Genomic DNA, 22354 nt, shown 5'->3' with positions numbered 1-22354 from the left:
AATAGAATTACTCCCATTTCACAGATGAAGAAACTGAAGGTCAGAGAGGCAAAGTTATTTTCCCAATGTCATACAACTAATTAAAATATCAGAGGCCAAAAGGCTTGTGGAGGATATGGGACCTGAACTGAGCTTTGAAAGGACAGGCAGAATTTGACTGAGCATAACAGGAATGGCCTTCCAGGGAGGGTGACACAGTTGAACACGTATGGGGAGGCAGGAAAAGTATAAGGTACGTTCTGGAGACAGTGAGTGGACTGTTCTCAATCATCCATGGTGGGTTATTCCAAGCCTTTGTCCTGACCCACTCCCCTACAACACCCTCCAGAACAAGGAGAATACATGTGGATTCTAGGAAAACTTTAAAAAGTGTTGCTTATTACTCTTTCCTAAATATTGCTCCCCACTTATGAGACATAGAACTTAATACAAAATAGCCACATGCCAACAAACAGCATTTTCTGGCACCAAAAATATGTGCATTTATATTAAACAATATTAAGATATCCTTTGTGCCCCTTCAGTCTTGGCCTTGGGGCCTCTGCCTCTGGGTGACGCTGTCTTCTGAGGAGAGATTTTTGGTACCAAAAACTATTAAGCCCTAGGTCAGGTCTAAAACAGACCTGACTTTATAATGAATTCCCTAACACAGGGAAGAGTGTTGAATACAAGAAAGCAACAGGGTAGCCACAAGAACACAACAGCTGTGATTCCCCCCTTAACTTAAGGAGATCCATCCTCTGCTAAAAAAGGCTGCTTCTTGTTGGGGATTTGAGAGCACAGATCATCTCACATTTTGTCCCAGGATTAGCACACAGTAGGTACTTAAGGTTCATTGAATTGAATTATCAGGATAACCTGAAAATAACGGTTTTCATCCACCCCTTCTTGTGCCAAGTTCACCCCCCCAAGCAACCATCTTGACCAGGAAAGCTTGACTCAACTTTCTAGGATCAGCATTTATTTTCTTATCTAGGTTTCTTTTAAACTGCTGTTAGTTTAGATTGGATTAGAATAGAATTAGAGTGGAAGGGCCCTCAGAGACCAAATCCTTCAACTCCTTGACCTTACAGATGAAGAAACTGAAGTCAAAGAGGGCAAATAACTTGCCCAAGGTCACACAGAGTTGGGCTTCATCTCACTGGCAACTCTTAGGAGTATATGACCCAGTAGAAAATGGTTTATAGGGGGAAAAGTTTTCTTTTTTACATAGCCCTGGAGTGAAAGCCCACTGGGAAGTGACTTCTCCCACCTTTCAGCTTCTATCTCAGGTCCTCAGTAACTCACCAATGGTGCTTTGTTGCAGGTATAGCTCGCTGTGTGCTCACCACAGTCCCCCTACTGGATCTTAGGCGCTTTCTGAGAGAGGCTATATCTTATCTTTTACATCCACCACAGGGCCAGGCAACAGAAGAGGAACTCAACGTTTATTGAATGAAATTTGATTATTTGGTTTCCATTCTGGAGATAACTTAAAAAAACATTTCCCCCACCCCACTCCCCAGTAAGGGTCTCTCTGTTTGACTGTCTACAGCCATATGTGCTACACAAAGATTTGCTGAAGTGGCAACCAAACAAATAACCCCAGGAGACAACTCAGAAGATGAAACAATAATCCTGCTGCCTTAAAAAAAAAAGGCCACAAGTTTTACATATAAACAAATTTAAGCTAGGATTCCGGCATTAACCCAATTCACTTGCTTTTACTGTTATATATTTATGTAGATATATATTTTAAAACATTGCTCTGAGAAGATTCAACCAGGTTTACAAACGCATAAAAATAGAGTTTCACATGGATCGATCATTACATTGTTCAGATTTTCCAAAAGAGAAACCAACATCACCACTTTTTTTTTTCCAACTAACAAGGCAGTCAAATACACTGTAACATTTTTAAGGAATGACCATCACATGACTAAGTCAGCCTTGCAGATAAAGTACCCAAACCAGCCGCCCACACAGTTTTCCCAGCCCACCCTCCCTGAGGAGAACCCTGGGGAACACCACCCAAAGAAGCTGCTTCCACAATCCTGACTGTTTGCTGGCCTTTGTCCCTGGGCAAATTGGGGGGAGGGAGGGGAGGCTATTTGCAAGGCTGCCTTACTGCTGGAAACTAGAACCATGACAAGCTGTTCCAGCTAGAGGCAAGCTATGACAGCCATCCATGACCAAACAGGTAGACAAGAAAGATCACACACACACACACACACACACACACACACACACACACACACACACACACACACACACACACACGACAATGAAGTACAGGTTTTTTTGTTTCATTTTGTTTTGCTTTGTTTTTCATTTTAAAAATAAAACACTGAGCAAAATGGAGAAGATGACCCTTTCAAGTGAAATCAACCCACTCTAGAACACAAAGCTGGCTCCTGGATCTCCGCCTTCCACCCCAACACCCCAATTAATCACACGAGCAATGTCGACAACTACACCCAGCAGCCCCTGGGAGCTCTTTCTGCCCGTGTAGGCAAATTTTGTTCAGACTGGCTGAAGCCTGAGTGTGGAGGCCCCACCTGTTCTAAATGGAGTTTTCCCAAGAGAAGAGTTTACATCAAAAGGAGAGAGAGAATGAGGGGGAAGAGGGAGAAGAAAACTAGGAGAGAACAAGAGAAAGAGGTGGTATTGGTTAGTTTGCATCCGTGTTCAAATATCCTTAGTACTGACCAACACAAACCCCTTCCCTTCTGCAGAAGCAAAGCAAAGCCATGGAGAAATGGGAATGCCTGAATTTTCACACCTTTCACCCCTTCACGGAGTTCCACTCCGCTTCTCAGACTTCTCCCCACGACTAACCACAGGATAAGAATGTCATGCACCAATGTTAAATAGAGTTTAAAAGAGTTCATACAGCTCTGACCCTAGCCAACAAGAGGGCCAGGAAGGTGGCTCTAACCCTGGCCAGTCTACAGAATTCTCCATGGGAAAAAAGCCAACCCCATTCAAGAACAACAAATAAAGGGCCGATCTGTGTTCCCAAAGAGCTACACTCTCTTACTAATATAAAGGTACAACTTTGAAAGGCTATAATTTTAAGAAAACAGGCTGCCTCTGTCTCCAATTTTGCCTCCTTTTCCTCAGCACATTTTCTCCTCCTTTTCTTGAACCACTGACCAGTGGTCACTTTCACATTAATTTGTCCCTACTTAGAGGGGAAACCCTCCAGGTATCAAGCTTCAGCTGGGAGGAATGAGGTTTCCCTTTGATTAAATGCAGGCTCTAACTCTAAACTAAGGCTTGCCTTAGCTTTCCTTCATCACAGTAAAAATCCCAAATCACAGTCCACTTATACTTATTGGGGAGGAGGGGAGGAAAAAAAAGAAACACACAATTTGTTTTGGGTTTAGTTGTTTTGATTTTTTTCTTGCAGTTTTATGGTGGCATTTTTTTTGTTTTTGTTTAACACTGTACACTAGGTTTACTGTCAAACAGCACAACAGATGTCCTGGTCAGTGGGGTTGGAGAAGGATCTTTGGAGCCAAGATTAGAGGAGGGGCTGCCTGTAAACACCCATGCCAACAGCAGCTGCCAGGGAAATGGGTGTATGGTGTTCACCCTGGGATGGGCCACAGTGGCTGGCAAGCATAACTGTTTGGGTACCCCCTGTTGTTTGTCTCCAACAAGGTCACTCTCCCACCCAGTGTTCCCTGATCAAGGCTCACACGCTACTGAGAACTGAGCAGGGGTATCTCAGCACTGGAACTCAACTACAGGGATACATCAGCTGCAAAATAACACTTTTAAAACACCATTCTGACAAATTCAAATTTTGGCTGTCATCCATTATGTTTTGTGGCTTCTGTTCTTCCTCTTCTTTCTCCTTGTTTTTCTTTCTATTTTTTCCCCAACAGAAAAAAAAGAAAAAAACCAGAAAGACACATTTTTTTTGAGGGGGGGAAAAGGTAGCTTCACTCCCCTTGAAAGAAGAGTGATGACTGCAGCTCTCACTGGACTTTCTCTGTGAAGTTCTCAGGAAAAACACCTCGGCATTTCTCCAACTCCTTATGCTGGTGCCAATCACTCTCCTTCACACCCATCAGCCAGCCTTCATCCTGGAAGAGAAGCAAGGGTAAGTGCTTTGGGTCCTGGGGTGGGTGGCCCAGAGATTCTCTCCAGCTCTAATTCTTTTTCTGGCTTTTGGGAAGATTTCACCCTCTCCATCACCGCAACTTAGGCAAATCTTACCTATTTTTCAAGGCCTAATTCAAATCCCACCATTTCCAGGAAGACTACCCTGATTGTTTCATCCCCAGATGACAGTCTTCTTCTTCTGACCAATTTTGTTTCTGTCTTTGTACAAACATGGGTAACAGCAAATGTAGGGCACTTAAGTGTTCACTGAATTGCACTGAGTTCACACTATGAGTTACTGCTCGTAGCTCTGTTCTGTAGCTCTTACAGTATATAGTTTACAATGTATCTTCTGTTCTATTGAACTCTTTATCTCTTATATTAATATTATTATTGTTTACCCTTCTCTTGACCAGCTGAACTAAGCTCTACAAAGAGACTACTTTTATTAACACAATTACAAAACACTTTTCACACAAATGAAGTCAGATCTAAATAAATGGAGAAATATTAATAGCTCATGGGTAGGCTGAGCCAATATAATAAAAATTACAATTCTAGCTAAATTAATTTATTTATTCAGTGTCATACCAATCAAACTACCAAAAAATTATTTTGTAGAGCTAGAAATAATGACAACAAAATTGATGCAGAAGAAAAAAAGGTCAAGAATATCAAAGAAATCATTGGGAAAAAAATGTGAAGGAATGTGGCCTAGCAGTACCAGATCTCAAACTGTACTACAAAGCAGCAATCATCAAAACAATCTAGTACTGGCTAAGAAATAGAGTGGCAGATCAGTGGAATAAATTAAATACAAAATACACAGAAGCAAATGACCATAGTAATCTAGTGTTTGATAAATGCAAAATCCAAACTTTTGGGACAAAACTCATTATTTGACAAAAACCGTTGGGAAAACTAGAAAGCAGTTTGGCAGAAACTAGACATAGACCAATATCTCACACTGTATATTGACAGATATGATCAAAGCGGGAGCATGATTCAGACATAAAGGGTAACACCATAAGCAAATTAGGGGAGTGTGGAATATTTTACCTGTCAGACCCATGGATAAGGGAAGAACTAAAAAAGAGATAGAGTGCATTTTGGGAAGTAAAATGGATAATTCTGATAGAAAACTGAGTCAAATTTATAAGAATATGAGTCATTCCCCAATTGATAAATGGTCAAGGGATATGAACTGGCAGTTTTCAGATGAAGACGTCAAAGCTGTCTATAGTCATGTGAAAAAATGCTCTGAATCACTTTTCGTTATAGAAATGCAAATTAAAACAACTCAGAGGTACAACTCACACCTAGCAGACTGTCTAATATGACAAAAAATGACAAATGCTTGAGATATGTGGGAAAATGAGTACACTAATGCACTGTTGGTACAGTGGTGAATTGATCCAAACATTCTGGAGACCAATTTGAAACTATGCCCAAAGGGCTATAAATCTGTGCATACCCTTTGACCCAGCAACACCACTATTAGGTCTGTATCCCAAAGAGATCAACAAAAAAGGAAAAGGACTTTATATTTACAAAAATATTTGTAGAAGCTCTTTCCGCAGTGACAAAAAATTTTAAATTGAAGGGATGCCCATCAAATGGAGAATGGCTAAACAAGTTGTGGTATGTGACTGGAATGGAATACTATTGTGCTATAAGAAATGAGCAGGATGCTTTCAGAAAAACCTGGGAAGACTTATATGAATTGAAGCAAAGTGAAGTGAAGAGAACCAGAAGAACATTGCACACAGTAACATACTGTACAATGATCAACTATGAATGACTTAGCTATTCTCAGCAATACAATGATCCAAGGCAATTCCAAAGGACTTAATATTGAAAAATGCTATCCACTTCCAAAGAAAGAATTGACAGAGTCTGAATGCAGATCGAAGCATAATTTTTTCACTTTATTTTCTTGGGGTTTTTTGGTCTATTTTTTTTGCAACATGGTTAATATGGAAATATGTTTTTCATGACTACACATGTATAATCCAAAGCAAACTGCTTGCTTTCTCAAGGTGGAGAGGGAGAGAATTTGGAGCTCAAAATTTTTTAAAAAGGAATGTTAAAAGTTGTTTTTACATGTAATTGAGAAAAAAAATAAAGTTATTGGAAACAGGCTATGTCTTGTACTTTTTTGTATCCCCTAGGTACCTTGCAAAATGATACATGTTCAACAATGGCTTCTTCATTTTATCCCAGCAGGGCCAGCTTCCAGCAAAAGTTCTCCTGGTGTCCTCAGCACCCAAAATCACCATGTTCATCTCAGACCTCCACCCAAATATCTCACTAAGACTCTATGTTCTAATTAGCTTTCTCATACATTACCACCCTGCCTCACCTACCTCCAACCATCACACTAGAAAAGACTACCATCACTTCACACTAAAGTGTTAATTGCTTTATGTGTTACCCTTCCCTCCAAGAAGCAGATGTGCTCTTAACAGGGGAAAGGAAAGAATAAAACTTTAAATCCTGGCCTTTCAGGCACTTTGACTGACCAGTGGGAGAGATGTTTAAGCTGGTGTTCCCTCCAATTATACCACGAAGGGAGATAGCTTCCCACTCGCCCACAAGCAACTTCCTTTGCTCTTCAGAAGCAAAGAGACCTCAGCAGTCTAATGATCTAACCCATACCTGAAAAAGAATCCCCACTACAAAATGGCTAATTGGCCATACAGCCTTTGCCTCAAGATCTCTGATAGGTGAAACTTGCTCCCTCTTAGGCAGCAGTTCATTCCATTTCCAGAGAGTTCTAATAGTTAAATCTAAATTTACTTCTTTGCAGTTTTCACCCATTCTCCCGGGTCTGCCTTCTGAGACCAAGCAGAAAAAAAAAATCTAATCCAAATTCTACATGGTAGCCCTTTAAGTGCCTGAAGAAAGCTATCCTCATTCCCACCTAGTTCCCTAACCCATGCTTATATGGCATGGACTCAAGATTATTCACTATCCTATTTGACCTGTTCCAGACAGTCTCTCACTAACTTATATTCTTCTCATAATGTGGCCAGAACTGAACACAAGTAGCACACAGCATACAAGGTTCCACATCCATAGACTTCCAAATCTCCATTGGAGGGGGGGGGCTCTCCCCCCTCCCCCCACCCCCAACCTCGAGCACCATATTTTAAGATAGACACAGATAAAAAGGGTTTTGTCTAGAAATAGATGGGCGTGCTAGGATGTACTTTAAAGGGAAACCAAGATGGATGGGTTCTGGCTCCACCTCATTAGGAAATGATTTTGCTTGGAGAAGAGTTAAGGAGGGAGGGGTGGGTGTGATAGGACAGAGAGGAAGAATATGATTTTACTGGTACCGGGAATTTCTAAATAAGGAAGCTCACCACCAATGAAGGCTGGAGCCTTCTCTACTACTTGGAGATCTACCTAAAGCACTGAAAGCTTAAGTTATTGGTCCAGAGTCACACATTTACGTGTCAGAGGCTAGACTTGAACCTATATCCTTCAGGCTTCGAGGCCAGCTTTCTATCTATTAAACCAAGCTGCCTTGATGATAGCTATCTTTAAATATCTAAAGTACCATCATGTAGAAGAGGCTTATTTCTGACAGTTCCAAAATACAGAATTAGGACCAGTGGGCACAAGGTACAGGAAGCTAAGTTTCAGCTATATATTAGGGGAAAGAAACTGCCAAACAATTAAGAGCTATCCAAAAAACAGAATGGGCTGCTTTGTGAGGCAGTAAGATCCTTGTCACTGGGAATATTCAGGCAGAGAAACTGCAAAAGGGATTTCATGGATGGATAGGAGGTCAGTAGGGAGCACAGGCCTGCATTCCTCCACTGAGGCTACTGGAAGAGGATATAAGGAGTAGCCATACTGGGAAAGTAACTCTTTTCCTCACTAGTGTTTCCTATTGTTAACGCTGCTCGGTACTCCTTACATCTTTCCTCTCACAGAGAGACATAATGAGTAGATTTCCTGGAACCTTATCTCCGCAAGGGAAAATGCATAGAGGAAGCACCCTTTGGGTTTTCAACAGAGACAAGTAACACTCCTCTGAACCCCCAAAACTCTCTCTCTCTCTCTCTCTCTCTCTCACACACACACACACACACACACACACACACAGCTAAGGCCCAAAGCTTCTGAAGATCATCACGAGCCTTAGCAGCATTACTAGTATGCACTGACTAAACCTAGTTTGTACTCTAACTCACAGAAATGGCTGTAACCTTTCAAGTCATCACCCAACTCTACTCAGGCATATTTATCTTTCGGGTGTCAAAGTTTCTTGTCAAGTCTCTAAGGTCTCCCTCTGCTGTGGTGGTGTCACAACCCCCTTAGCTTAGATGGCATTTCCCATCTCTAAGATTCTATGATTCTATAAAGAGAAAAGAGAGAGAAAGGGAGTGAGGGCAAAGGGGGGTGAGGTAGAAGAGAGATGGGGAAGAGGGGAAAAGAGAAGGTAAAGAAAAGGGGCAACAGAGAAAGGTGGAGAGGAGGGGGAGGGAAAGGAGAGGCAAGGAAAGAAAGGAAGGATGGGGTGGCAAGAGAAAGAAATAAGACAGGGAAAGGAAAGAGAAAGGAGAAAGGAAAAGATGGAGAAATTGTAGAATCACCAAACTTCAGAACTAGGAAGGGTCTTTAGATATCAACTGGTCCAACCCCCTCATTTAACAAATAAGTTAAAGTGATCTGTCTGAGAGAGGGAGGAATGGAGCAACAGAGAAAGAAGGGGGACAAGAACTAGTAAATGAGAGAACCACCACTGGAGCCTAGATCCTTTGACTAAGTATTCTTTCTAGCAATGCAAGTCTTCTTGGTATTCCATCTCCCTTTTCTATTCTCTCTCTCACAGGTCCTGGCAGTTACCAAATTTGGTGGTGGGTGGTCTGATGCTTACATAAAGTTGTCAAGCAAATTTCATTTATCTAGAATGAGAATTTGGGGTAAAAGAGAAAGAAGAGGATAAGGCAAAGAGAGAGAGAGAAGGAAAGGAGAAGGAGGAAGAAGAAAGAAGGGAAAGAGAAACAGAGAAAAATAGAGAGAAAATGAAAAGAAAGAGAAAGACAGCGGGGGAGAAGAACAGGGAGGGAGGGGGATGGAGTGGAAAGGAAAAAAGAGGAGAGGAGGAGAGAGACAGGAATAAGAATAAGAAAAGTGTATGAAGAAGGAGAGAGGGAGAAAGGAGAAACAGAAAAGAAGGGAGAAAGAGTAAGAGTAAGAAAAAAGTGGTTGCAGGAGAGCTATAGAGGTGAAAATGAAGCTTCTTAAGCTCATACTATACACCAAGCACCATGAGAACACTGGGGATATGAAGAAAGGCAAGAGAAGAAAGTGGGGACAGGAGAAAAAGGAACAAGAGAAGGAAGAGTGAAGAAGTAGAAGGGAAGGAAAATGAAAAGAAATGAGAAGAAACACAGGAAGAATCAGACATAGCCAGTTCTTCCCACAGACCATGGTGATGACTCCCAAAGAGCCCTTCTCCCCCTTAGGCAGGGATGCTCTCTTACGGACGCTTAGGGATGCTTAGGGATGCTTTCATTCTGTGGCCTGTGCTGCCCTCTTGTGGTCAATACTGTTCCAGAGAACCAGCCGTCGAGGCCTCTGTGCTGTGGCTGGACCCCCGTACATCTCACCTGCTCCTCCGGGTTCTCGAACGGAATCACCAGCACCACATCTCCAGCCTTCAGCTGTAGTTCATCACTGTCAGTGGCTGTGTAGTCATGCTGTGCCTGGACCTGCCGTGGGGAGGAAGACCATCGGTGAACTTTGCAGACTATGGAGTGGTATGGTACAATACAGAGGTTTGGGGTTTGGGTTTTTTTTTTAATTTATTATTTTTAATCACCTCACAACCAAACACTTGCCTATACATTCTCTTGTGTTGTGTTCTAATTATTTCCTGTTCTTTCTTTTGGAAAATGGGGAAAGTAAGGGGTCTTGAACCTGGACTTGAAGAAGTGGCTTTCTCTGGATAATAGGGCAGGACTTTCTCAGTTCAAAATCGACCTATCAAATGCTATCCACATCCAGAAAAAGAACTATGGAGTCTGAATGCAGATTGAAGCATACTATTTTCTCTTTTGTTTGTTTTTTCTTTCTCATGGTTTTTCCCTTTTGTTCTGATTCTTCTTTCACAACATGACTAATGTGGAAATATGTTTAATTTGATTGTACATGTATAGCCTATATCAAATTGCATGCTGTTTTGGGGAAAGGGGAGGGGAAGGAGGGAGAAAATATTTAGAACTCAAAAACTTATAGAAGTGGATGTTGAAAACTATCTTTACATGTAATTGGAAAAAATAAAATACTATTAAGTAGAAAAAGAAAAAAAAACACCCATCCCCTTTTAAAGATAGTACCTCCTAAGACAGTCAGATCTGGAGCTTAGAAACTAAGAGGATGTGGGGGTGGAGTGTATGTGTGTCTGTCTGTGTCTGCATTTTTGCTTCCAACCCTCAAGGGTGCCTCTTAGGAAATAGCAGTAGTCTAAAAAAGGTGTCCATTTCAATGACTGTGTTCCAGAAGCTGCATCTCTCTTTCTCCTTTGCCACATACATGACTACGCAGTAAGTCCATTGGGGTCCCAGGACAGAGGCTTCACAATCCACAGGCTTTAGAGCTAAGCTAGAAGGAAGCTTGCAGACTGTGTAATCCTTGGGTTAATAATCTAATTCAATCTTTATGCAGAAATACTTGTGTCCATATATTTAGGTTTGCTCAAAATTATCTCAATTTATTGAAGTCATTTTTAAAAACAGATTTGCATGTTTGTATTGAAAAAGAAATTTCCTTGAAAGGTCATGGGCTTACAAGTCTTCACCAAACATAACCCCTTTCATGTTAACAGAACCTGCTAGATAATCATGTCTCTGCCTACTGATTTCCCTGGTTTCAAGTGCCAACTAAAATCCCATCTTCTACATGAAGCCTTTTCCAACCCCTCTTAATTCTAGTGCCTTCCTTCTGTTATTTCCTGCTTATCCTGTATATAGTTTGCTTTGCTATGTATCTGTTTGCCAGTTGTTTCACCGACTAGATGGTAAGCTCTCTGAGGAAAGGAACTGTGTTTTGCCCCTTTTTATATTCCCAGCACTTAACACAATGCTTGGCACACAGGAGGTGCTTAAGAAATGTTTATTGATTGATTGATTAATCAATTATTTTGTTAAGTGAGATTCAACCCAGTACAAGGCTCTATTGGCTGTTTACTAATAGGTTCCAAGAGTTTTTCCACTGGGAAGGGAATCCCTTCCTGGGGAACTAGTAGAGAATATGGAGTGCTGTTGATAATGTCAGATGTTCTATAACCACCCTCTTCCCCCAACTGGAGAGACTTTCCCCCTTGCCTAAGAAAATTGGTCCCTTCTTATGCTAGGCAGTTAGGAGAGAAAGGGACTTCTTCCTCCCTCCCTCCCTCTCTTACCTTGAACATGAATCCCGGGGGCAAGTCAGACCTCTTGGAGGGAGTGCTGCCCTCCACAGTTCCATTCACAGTGGCTGGGAAGGTCTCAACCACCACAGCAGGCAGGGAGCTCTAGGAAAGGAAGTGAAGACAGGGTCAGGGAATTGTTGAGGAAGGCTGGCTGGAGTGTTGGGGCAAGGGAAACAGAAGACAGGTGCCCCACAGCACAGAATCCACCTTGGCGGTCAGTGAGGGTCACAGGCCGGCCCATCCAGGATCCTCACTGGCACTGGTGTGTGGGTCCAGCTTATGGGGCAAAGGGATCAAAGCGCTGGACTGGGGTTAAGCCTTAAATATTCACACACCAGGGTGGGGTTGGGAAAAGAAAGACAGAGACAGAAGCAAAGAGAAAAAGACAGAAACAGACAGAAACAAGTCTATCTTCCCTGTGGTCTTACAGAGGCCCCGTCACCTGCCGCCGTCTCACTGGCTCCTTCAGTTACCGCCACTGGTTTCGTCTCGCCAGCCTCTGTCACATCTCCTGGCTGCAACATAAATCCCAGAGCCAGGTCAGATCCTGGCTTGGCCCCAAAGTGTAGGGATAGGCATCCTCTTCTCCCCCCCAAAGAAGAACAGATCCGGCCAGAATCAGCAGATACTTCCCGTTCACCGTCAATACCCAAAAAAAGGGCAGCCATCTTCCCCCCTTCTTTACCACAGTGTGTAGCCTCTAGACAAATCCTGCCGCTTAGAACCTTCTCACTCTCTCCTCTTCCTTGATTCGCCTAGGCCCTCCAGAATTCACACTTAAAAATCATAGACTACAGGGATGACTCTTCTTTGTTACGAAGAGCATATACCAAGAGCCAAAGACTGGTTCAGTTACTCTTTCTCCACCTAATCCCAGGCAAAGTCACCTAAACTCAATGGATCTTAGTTTCTTCATTCCCATCAAAGGGTAATTTTAGCCTTGGTTCACCTACCTCAGAGAGTCATCATGGAATCAAATGAAATTAGGGATGTCAAAGTGCTTTAAAAAACATCAGGCAATGTGCAGGTGAAAATTACGTTACTACAGAGTCCTCAGAAGAATGAATGATAGAACCCAAGGTCCTAAACAGAACTCAAGAGCTCCTCTTATGCCCTCAGTCTGCAGACCACTTCATGCTTCTCTCCTGCTGCCCCCTTCCCCTGGTCCTTTGGATAAGGCCCTAGAAGGACTGTTAGGAAGTAATTCACTCCTACTAGGAACAGAAGGTTAGTACTGTTATGTTAAAGGCATTAAACCAGCTGGGTGGCAAGTGACTTTTGCCTAAGCCTGAACTTGAGAACCACTTAGCTCCCACAGGCCCCTGCCTCTAGGCAGGTCTCACCTAACCCTAGAAGAGTGGTGAATGAGTGCCTTTTATGAAGTCCTTTGCTCTCCTTAATTCAAATGTTCCAGCTTCTCTTTCCCCTTTTTCCTCTCCATCTGGAAGGCAGGGACAAGTTAGGAAGTGGGGTGGGGCACTTACTTGGGCCGGCCCAGGCTCTGAGGTCTGGCTGGGCCAGACCACGGGAAATGCGCCCTCTTCGGTGGCGCTATCAGCAGGGCCCTGCTCCACAGACTGCAGGCTGCCAGCTGGACTCTCTGCAGCCTAGGGACAGGCATGGGCAGAAGGGGAGGAAGAAAAGAAAAGGGAATAGGAAGGCGAGGGAAGGAAGTAATGGTCAGGGCATAAGAAGAAAATAAGAGAAAACAGACATGAGCAATGACCTACAGAGAGAAGGTGGGAGGGAGAACACAGAGGCACATGGAATCCAGGAGTCAGCATCTGGACCTATAGCCAAACCTGCTGGAAGGGTAGAGTTGAGGACTGTGTTTTTGCCTTTTTTTTTTATCCTCAGGACCTGGCACATAACAAAAGCTTAATAATAAATACTTGTTGATGACTGTCTATCCTATATATTCTCCCCAAAGTCAGAGCTAAATAATGACAGTTCACTGATGGAGGCTCATAGTCCATGATCTGTGCCCAAAGCCATCTATAATCTCAGCAAAACTGCCTCTGAGTTAGAGATTCAAATTGTTCCCAAGAAGCTAATTCCAGAGAGCCAGTGGTGAGATTAGAAGTAGAATGCCATTCTGCTAATTTTTGAACATGTGGAACCCTACTACCACCTTGTGATGGGTTGCTTCAGCAAAATCTTATAGACAAATCATCCCCCTTCTTCATCTCCTTAACAGAAATGATACACAGACCATCCAATTTCCTCGTTTCTCTCAGTGAAATGATGCCTAAACCATCCTACTTCCTTTTCTTCCACAGAGAGCTGTAGAGATCCCAGAATGCCCTTCTTAAAAGGACCCAGCTAAAGCATTATCTTAAGAGGTACTATTTTTCTGTTCTGTGGTTTCTCTTTAAAAAAAAAAAAGTATTATCAATGACCCTGCAAAGATCTAGAGCATTTAATGATAAGGTATCATCTTGACAGGGGAGATACAACTCACAGCTGAGTTCCAAACAGGATTCAGTACCACCCTCCTACCCTCCTGTCTCCTGTGTCCGAAGGAACCCCAGCTACTCTCCAATGCAAACCTTCTGCTTTGACCATTCCAGGCAACTCATTGTTACTTCCCTCTCCCTCCCAGCCTATGCCTCCATGCTCATTTCTGACCCCACGCCTTCTCACAGATCACATACGCTTCCATCTGCTGAAAGACTAACCATCGTTCAAAGCCCAACTCAAGTTCCCCTTTCTTTATGAGGGCTTGCCTAACTACTCCAACTCCCATGATCTTTCTGGTCTCCGAATTCCAATTGCACATATGGTTTAAATCATGACCTAGACTTTTTTCATTTGCAGAGAGCACATTTCCCTACATTCCCAAAGGTCATCCTTCATGCCTGGAAGGTAGCTTTATCTCTTCCTAACCTTTCAGAATTCTTCAAGACTTAGGCACTACCTAGTTCTCCATTTAACCTTGCTTGATTTCCCCATGGATAAAATGATCTCCCCTCTCTTCCCCTCAAAATTCCCTAGAGCACTTTGCCTAGAATTTCTCCTTTGGTCCCTTCACTCCCTACCTCATAGTGTACTGATTGGGTTACATGCTGTATTTCCTTTCAGAGATTGTAAACTCTTTAAGGACAGAGACTGTGTTGTTTTTCATCTTTGTATCTCTGGCTTTGCACAAAGTAAGGGCTTAATAAATATTTTGTTGAACCAATGTCAACCAGCTTACATGGATCAAGTCTTCTTCTGTGTTCCCCATAGCATCTACTATACATCTGGGCTATTCACAGATAAGGGTTAATAAAAACTTGTTGATGAATAATTTATTAATAGCTTTGCTGTTCCCTTTGACTCCAGAGGTAGATTTGAATAATTGTTAAAATAGGGCCTGGCTTTGCTGTGTCTTGGATCTGTCTTCTGCCTTCACAAAAGGACATGGAGGAAAACATTTAGAGGGGGTGTGTGTGTATGTGTATCTAGCTGGGTGTCCCTGGGCATATTGCTTCTTTGTCTGGATCTCAGTTTCCCTATCTGTAAAATGAAGTGGCTGGACTGAATGATCATTTATATATCTAACAGTCTGTGATTCAACAATCTTTAGACCTGGAGTTCTTAACCTTTTTGTCTGTTACAGGCCCTTTTAGCACTCTGATGAAGTCTATGGAACCCTTCTCAGAATGTTTTTAAATGCATAAAATGAGATATGTAGGATTTCAAAGGTTAATAAAAATAAAGACACAATTTATTTTTCCTATACAACTTCCCAGACTCCCTGAAATCTCTCCATGGACTCCAAAGAGAACCTAAGGTTAAGAACCCCTGCCTTAGAATGATGTATACATTCTACTAATCAGGATATAAAGTGTTATATACAGCAACATATACCCAGAAGATGTACTGGGTGCTCTTTCAATGACACCATTTGAAAGGGTGAACCCTCAGGAGAACTGGATCCAGGGAATAATCATGCTAGGCAGGCAGGCAGAAGAAACGACAGAAAGACAAAAGAGGTTTTGGAATGAAAACCTACTACAACCAATGGGCAGGCAAATAGCAGCATTACGGAAAAAGCATGATGAGGGCACTGTGTTCATGCCAAGGAGAAGGAACAATGAGACACCTGAAAAGGGGAGACACAAAGCTTACCTCCCAGAGATCCCATGGAATCGACTAAGCATGTCAAAGTGTGATAAAGAGAGAGTCAGATTTACAGGCCAGCAAACACAGGCAATTAGTTACACCCAGAGGAGCCCCCTCTCCCCCAAGATCCCAACTTCGATGGTACTGTGCCTACAACTGAACTGGGATGGGCTCAAAGGCAGACTCATCAAAGGACTTGAGGCATTGGAACCCATGGATCTTCAATGAGATCTGGACCTTGCTCCACATTCAAAGGGATGGCCTCTCACTGACTCTGACCACCTATATGATCAAGTCACCCAATACAGGGGTCTCCCCTAGGACATCCCTAAAGGCCTCCTTACCTACTCAGCTATAGTTGCATAAAATCTATTTGCAAATAATTTGCATTCAACCACATAAACCAGGAAGCCTAATCATGGATAATTAGACAAAATCACTAATAGGATTTTTTTTCAATTTCTGGCAAAATTCTTTTTTAAAACAAAATTTGGGGGGGCAGGTAGGTGTCACAGTGGATAAATTATTGGTCCTGAAGTCAGGAGTACCTGAGTTCAAATCCGGCCTCAGACCAAACACTTGACACTTACTAGCTGTGTGACCCTGGGCAAGTCACTTAACCCCAATTGCCTAACCAAAAAAAAAAAAATTTCAATGAACAAAAATCCACTGTCTCTCCTCTCCATCCCTCATCCTCATCCTGAAAAAGAAAAAAGAAAAAAAAAACTCTTGCAACAAATGCATACAACCAAACAAAAAAAAATTAACAAATTGGCTGGGTCTAAAAAATATGTCTCAATCAGTATGTACCCTAAGTACATCACCTCTGTGTCAGGCAGCAGGTAGCACATCTCCTCATGAGTACTCTGGAATCATGCTAACAGTAAATTTCAAAGTAAAAACTTGCTTGTCTTCCTGTTACCCTGGGTACTCACTAGTCCAGAGCCCTCCACCAGATGGCTAACAAAGGGAAACATGAAGCCAAGTAAAAGCAGGACAGCAGGCTGGAGGGCTGTGCTGGGAAGTCTTTCATGATCCCTAGCTTGGGATTCCAGGAGGCACATCGGCCAAGAGACAAACCAACCTGACCAGAGGGCGTAGGTGCCTTCACAGGGCTTGCAACTGGTGGGATGGGATCAAAGTCCAGATCCAACAGGCTGGCATTTTCCTGGAATGGTCCAGGGACATCAAACTTGGCAGCAGAAAAGGAGGAAGCAGTTTGCATGTTAGACATACATGAGGAGTTGTGAGTACATGTGAGTGCCATCTATATATGCAAATGCACATGGGCACACACCTGTGCAGAGACCATACCCTGCTAGGATCCCCTCCTCCACAGATCTTTATGACACGGGCTGAAAAGGTATGACCAGCCAACGCTTCCAAGATTATAATGGCTAACTTTATGTAGCACTTTAAGGTGAGTCATCATTCCCCATGTGTCCTCAAAATTTAAGGAGACATCGCCTCCCTCTTTTTACCACGAGGTTCCTTCCCATTCTCCCATTCTTTGACAAGGGCTCAGCATCTCCCAAGCTGCCCTCTCCCCATCTCACAGCCATTGGCCCCAGGATCGCCATATTATCCAATAGGGGAGTCTGTCTTTGATGGAGGGAATAAGGGATGCTTCTGCAGGAATGGGAAGGCAGGTAGGTGGCGCAGTGGATAGAGCACTGAACTTGGAATCTTCATGAGTTCAAATCCGGCCTCAGATGTTTACTAGCTGTGCGAGCCTGGGCAAGTCACTTAACCCTGCCTCAGTTTCCTCATCTGTAAAATGAGCTGAAGAAGGAAAGGGCAAACCACTCCAGTATCTTTGCTAAGAAAACCTCAAATGTGGGGTCATGAATAGTCAGATGCAACTGAAAAATGACTGAACAACATTGCAGGAATGGATGTGGTGAACTCCAAAAGCTAAGGACAGGAACCAAATTCCCTCCAAACAGGTTTGCTATCCATGGATAAAGAGATATGGCATAACAGAGAACAGATTAGAGAGTCTGCTCAGAAAATATCACTGCCTAAACTTAAGTTATTTCATTTCGTCACAAAGCATAAAATTCCACAGTTAAGAGATTTATCTAGGCTAGTATAATAGTTCACTTTTCAAATTGCAAGTGTCTCTATAATTAATATCAGTGATTTTACACACTAGTGTGAAAAAGTCCACACACACCCAATTCTTTTCTTGCTGATACCTAGCTGAGATATTTGCACCAAAGAAATAGGGGTGAGGCGAGAGAAGGAAGAATGACATTTTGGATGGTAGAGTCCTTTAAGAGGTTGGATATGCATGGAAAGAGGCAGGAGAATGCTCAGGATAGCATCTTGTTGTTGTTGTTCAGTCATTTCAGTCGCATCTGATTCTTCATGACCCCATTTGCGGTTTTCGTGGCAAAGATACTGGAGAGGTTGGCCATTTCCTTCTCCAGACCTTTTTACAGATGAGGAAACTGAGGCAAACAGGGTTAAATGACTTTGCCAGGGTCACACAGCTAGTAAGTGTCTGAGGCCAGATCTGAACTCAGGAAGATGAGTCTTCCTGACTCCAGGCCCAGCGCTCTATCCACTTCGCCACCTCACTGCCCTGGGGTAGCATATAAGCCTACAAAAAGGGTCAGTAAGAGTCAGGAGGATGGCTAAAATAAATCAAATAGCCTAACTATTGATCCAGAATGTCAATAAATCTAATACAAAGTAGTCATTTAAAAACAAAACAATCTGACAAGAACACCAGGGAGGGGACCCCTGAGAAGTCATTTCTCCCCTTACCTCAAAGCAGGCAAACTTCTACCCTATGAGCAAAGGCCTCCTGGCCTTTCCTAGAATCCCTTGTTTTGCTGGAAGTCTTTCCTTGTTGCCAATGACAATGATGACATCTCAGCAGAAATCCAGTGAAGCGAGGCCTTCCCTCACCCCCAGTCCCAGAAGTCCCAGCAGCCCCTCTCTCCCCTCTGTGCACCAAGGGTGAGAATGCTCTGGTAGAAACCCTGGTCCTCAGGCCAGGCTCCATGAACAGGTGTATTCCCCCAATTGTACGTACAAACATATAAGACATGCAATAGGTAGAAGGAGGAATGAGAGAGAGAGAGAAAACATGCAATGAATCATGAGGGAAGTAGCAGGCACAGGTGGAGTAGAGAAGATAAATAGGGAAGAAGATGAAAGCCATCTGCAAGCCTGGGGCTTCTGGCAGTTTCCTTTCTCCTAGTGAAGTAGGAAGGCGGGTGCAGCAGTCCCTCTAAGAGGATATGTCTCTCCCATTAAGTCAAACTAAAAGGGGAGCTAGGTGGCGGAGTGGATAAAGCACAGGCCCTGGAGTCAGGAGGACCTGAGTTCAAATCCAGCCTCAGATACTAACTAGCTGTGTGACCCTAGGCAAGTTATTTAACACCCAAAAAAAGTCTGGCTGAAATATATGGACTTCCTAGGGAGAATTTCCCAATTCCTTCTGAGGGACTCAGAATAAACCATAAAAGGATCACAGAATGCCAGTCACAGTAGCACACACCTATAATCCCAGGCTGATGGATTGCCTGAGTTCTAGAGTTCTGAGCTGCTGAATGCTATCAATCATGTGCCCATCAAATCTGACACCAATAGGGTGAGCTCCCAAGATTAAGTACAATGAAAGGGAAGGACTACCAAGCTGCCTAAAGAAGGGTAAACCAACTCAGGTCAGAAACAGAACAGGTCAAAGTGACCATGCTGATGGATCAGTGTAATCAGGACTTCCAGCCTGGAGGTGATAGACTCAGTGTCAAAAAGGAGAAAAAAAAAAAAAGGAGGGGGAGTCCACAGAATAACAGATTCTTGAAGCTGGGAAGAACTTCAGGAATCATACAGGCCAATCAATAGCCAAATCAAGAATTCCATCTATAAAATCCCCAACAAATGGTCATTGAACCTGTGCTTGAACAGCTACAACTCAATGCCCCTGAAGGAAGCCTATTCCCAATAGAATGTAAGGTTGTGAGGGTTGTGCAATTTTTCATCCTTGTATTTCCAAAACCTAGCCCTGCATATGTCAATCAAGGACCTGTGATTTCATCACTGCGGGAACCTCCCTCCACTTATGCAGAAGCAATCCATCTCTAATTTATAGTCTTGGGGAGTTCAGTGAGGCTCAGAGTGAGGAACTTACTCCTGGTCACACAGCTAGTAAATGACAGAGTCAGGATTTAAACCCAGATCTTCTGGGGGCAGCTAGGTATGTAGTAGATTAGAGCTGGGCCGGGCATCAGGAAGACCTTAGTTCAAATTTGACCTTAGACGCTTAATAGCTGTGTGACCTTGAGCAAGTCACTTAACCTGTCTGTCACAGTTTCCTCCTCTATAAAATGGAGATAATAATAGTACCTACCTCTCAGGGTTGTTTTGAGGATAAAATGAAATATTTGTAAAGTGCTCAGCACAGTACCTGGCACGTAGCAGGCACTAGATGATAGTAGCTATTATTACTATTCCTAATTCCAAATCCAGCATTCTAGCCATTATACTACAATGTCTCTCTGCCTTGCATATAGTAGATACTTAATAATGGCTCACATTTCTATAGTGTTTTAAGGTTTATAAAGAGTCTGAGATAGGTAATACAGACAGTATTTACAGATAAGGAAACTGAGTCTTAAAAGGCTGAATGAATCACACCTAGGGTCACATAGCCATTAAGTGTCAGTCAGGATTCAAGCCCAAGTCTCTCTGGACCCCAAGCTTAGTGCACTATCTGATATACCAAGTTCCTCTCAATGAAGAGAAAAGGTTTCCTAACTGTATTCCTCAAGCCACAGAATCCCAACCTGCATCGTACCCATCTGCCCCTAGCAGCAAGACAGGTAGATGAGATAAGGTAGAAAAGCATCCTAGGCTGAGAATGAGAAGACTTGAGCTCTAGTCTCAGCTCTGTCACTAACTAGTTGGATGAACTTGGCCAAGTCACCTCACCAGTTCCATTGAACAGCTCCATGATTCTCTTTTAAGTCTCAGTTTCCTTACTGGGGACTGGACTAGATTATCTCTAAAGTTTCTTCCAGCTCAGTCTATGGTTCAATGATCAAATGAGACAATATTTGTAAAAGGCTTAGCACAGTGTCAGGCACACAGTAGGCTTATATAAACACTTATTCCCTTCCCCCCCATAAGCAATATATAAGAAGTACTACATAAACAAAGTAGTGCATCTTTTGGTGGGACATACAATGGAAAACTTGAAAAGTAGAAACACAAGGGAGCATTACTACTCAACCGCTTAGGACCTCATTTTGTAAAAATGGGCTTTTTTTTGTATGATATGGACAGTAAATATTTATAATTCCCAGCTCAAATTCATTTCCAAGCCTTTTTCACCCCAAGCTGCCAGCACATGCTCTGAAGCCCTCCTGTTCCTTCCTCATTTCTCCTGGAGAAGAAGAGGAGAAAAGGATGGCATATGATAAATGAAGAAAGGAAGGTAGAGAGACTGAACATCCAAGGATGGCTGTGGCTGACCTGTGAGGGGGTGGTCACGCTGATCTCGGGGACAAAATTGTCATCAAACAAGCTGATAATGTGGTTCCTGCTTGATTTCCTTGGACGGAGTGTGTTTGGGAGGCGGTGGGACTGGTGGGCCTTTTCGAAGCTGCAGGCAGATAAGGGTGGGGTGCGACCGACGACAGGGGGCAGGGGACCACACGGCAAAACATGTTGGGGGCAGAGAGATGTGGACAGAGACAAAGACAAAGCTCTGGTTAGTCAAACCACAGACCATGGACAAGGAGTACAGGGCAGGAGATGCTGGCCTCGGTCAGGAAAATGGGAGCAAGTGGGTCCACCGCCCATCCTCATGGCTCCTATGCTGGAGAAGGGGAAGCAAGATGCAAAATGATCATTACGTCTCAACACAGACACCAGAAATGCCAGTTTAATCTCAGGGATGGAAAGGAAGAAAAGTCAAGCCTGAAAACACTGCCCTGGAAAGAGAAAGAAAAAGCAAATCCATCTAACACCAACCCTGTTCCCTCCCCAAGGAAGGGACCTACCTGCTCAAAAGAGGAAAACAATAGCTGGGAGAACTTAGACCCTAAGGACATATCAGTTCAGGCTTCTATCTCCTTCTATCCAGCTTCTCCCTGTCTACCCTCTGAAGATGAGAGGTATGTCTTCCATCTATCCAGACCCTACCCCCATCCTGTAAGATCTAGCTCATCTTTTCCATGGAAACTTCCTAGATCACTACTGCACACGCTGGTGTCCCACCCCCAGGACCAGCTAAGTATGAATGAGTCTCTACCACACAACCTATCTCTTAGTCAGAAACTCTCCTGTATGGTCTCTTTATTATTTCATGTGTCTAGGTCTAGTGTGCCCAACAGGGTCACAAGCCCCTTCAGAAAAGGGAACTCCTTGTGCTGGGGATGCAGCAGGTAAAATGGGGGAAAAAAGAGATAACAGAAAGACTGACAGTGGAGAAAGACATAGTGAAGCTTAAGGAGAGAAGTAGGAAAAAATGAAAAGGGAGGGAGGGGAAGAAAGAATATATCCTTAATAAGCTCTTGCCAAATTCATATAGGTGTTTAGTAAAGCCTTGCTGAATTCAATTTAATTACATAAATCTGGTTGAATTATACTGATTTAACTAAAATGAACAGGTGAATGAAACACCTACCTCTAGTTTGGTGGATTTTTTTCCCATTATGCAAAAAGCGGAAGGCCTTCTGTCAGTAACAAATGCCCTTTCCCAGCTCCCCT

At 43.1% G+C, this 22354-nt stretch overlaps 1 protein-coding gene across 1 annotated transcript in view; it reads right to left on the bottom strand.

Annotated features, from left to right (window-relative positions):
- Positions 1 to 1410: 1410 nt before the first annotated feature.
- BIN1 (bridging integrator 1) overlaps positions 1411 to 22354 on the bottom strand; it is a 137471-nt gene continuing 116527 nt past the window's right edge. Inside the window, 9 exon segments of the mRNA XM_020967200.2 lie at positions 1411 to 4073; positions 9720 to 9821; positions 11513 to 11623; positions 11950 to 12036; positions 13006 to 13128; positions 15635 to 15658; positions 16713 to 16820; positions 21116 to 21178; positions 21180 to 21245. Coding sequence (XP_020822859.1) covers positions 3966 to 4073; positions 9720 to 9821; positions 11513 to 11623; positions 11950 to 12036; positions 13006 to 13128; positions 15635 to 15658; positions 16713 to 16820; positions 21116 to 21178; positions 21180 to 21245 — 792 coding nt within the window. The 3' untranslated portion in view covers positions 1411 to 3965.

The sequence above is a fragment of the Phascolarctos cinereus genome, unplaced genomic scaffold, assembly GCF_003287225.1.
Source record: "Phascolarctos cinereus isolate Bilbo 61053 unplaced genomic scaffold, phaCin_HiC Scaffold_726;HRSCAF=1367, whole genome shotgun sequence".
Lineage (NCBI taxonomy): Eukaryota > Metazoa > Chordata > Mammalia > Diprotodontia > Phascolarctidae > Phascolarctos > Phascolarctos cinereus.
The sequence above is the reverse complement of the archived record's forward strand: the minus strand, read 5'-3'. Positions and strand labels throughout refer to the sequence as shown.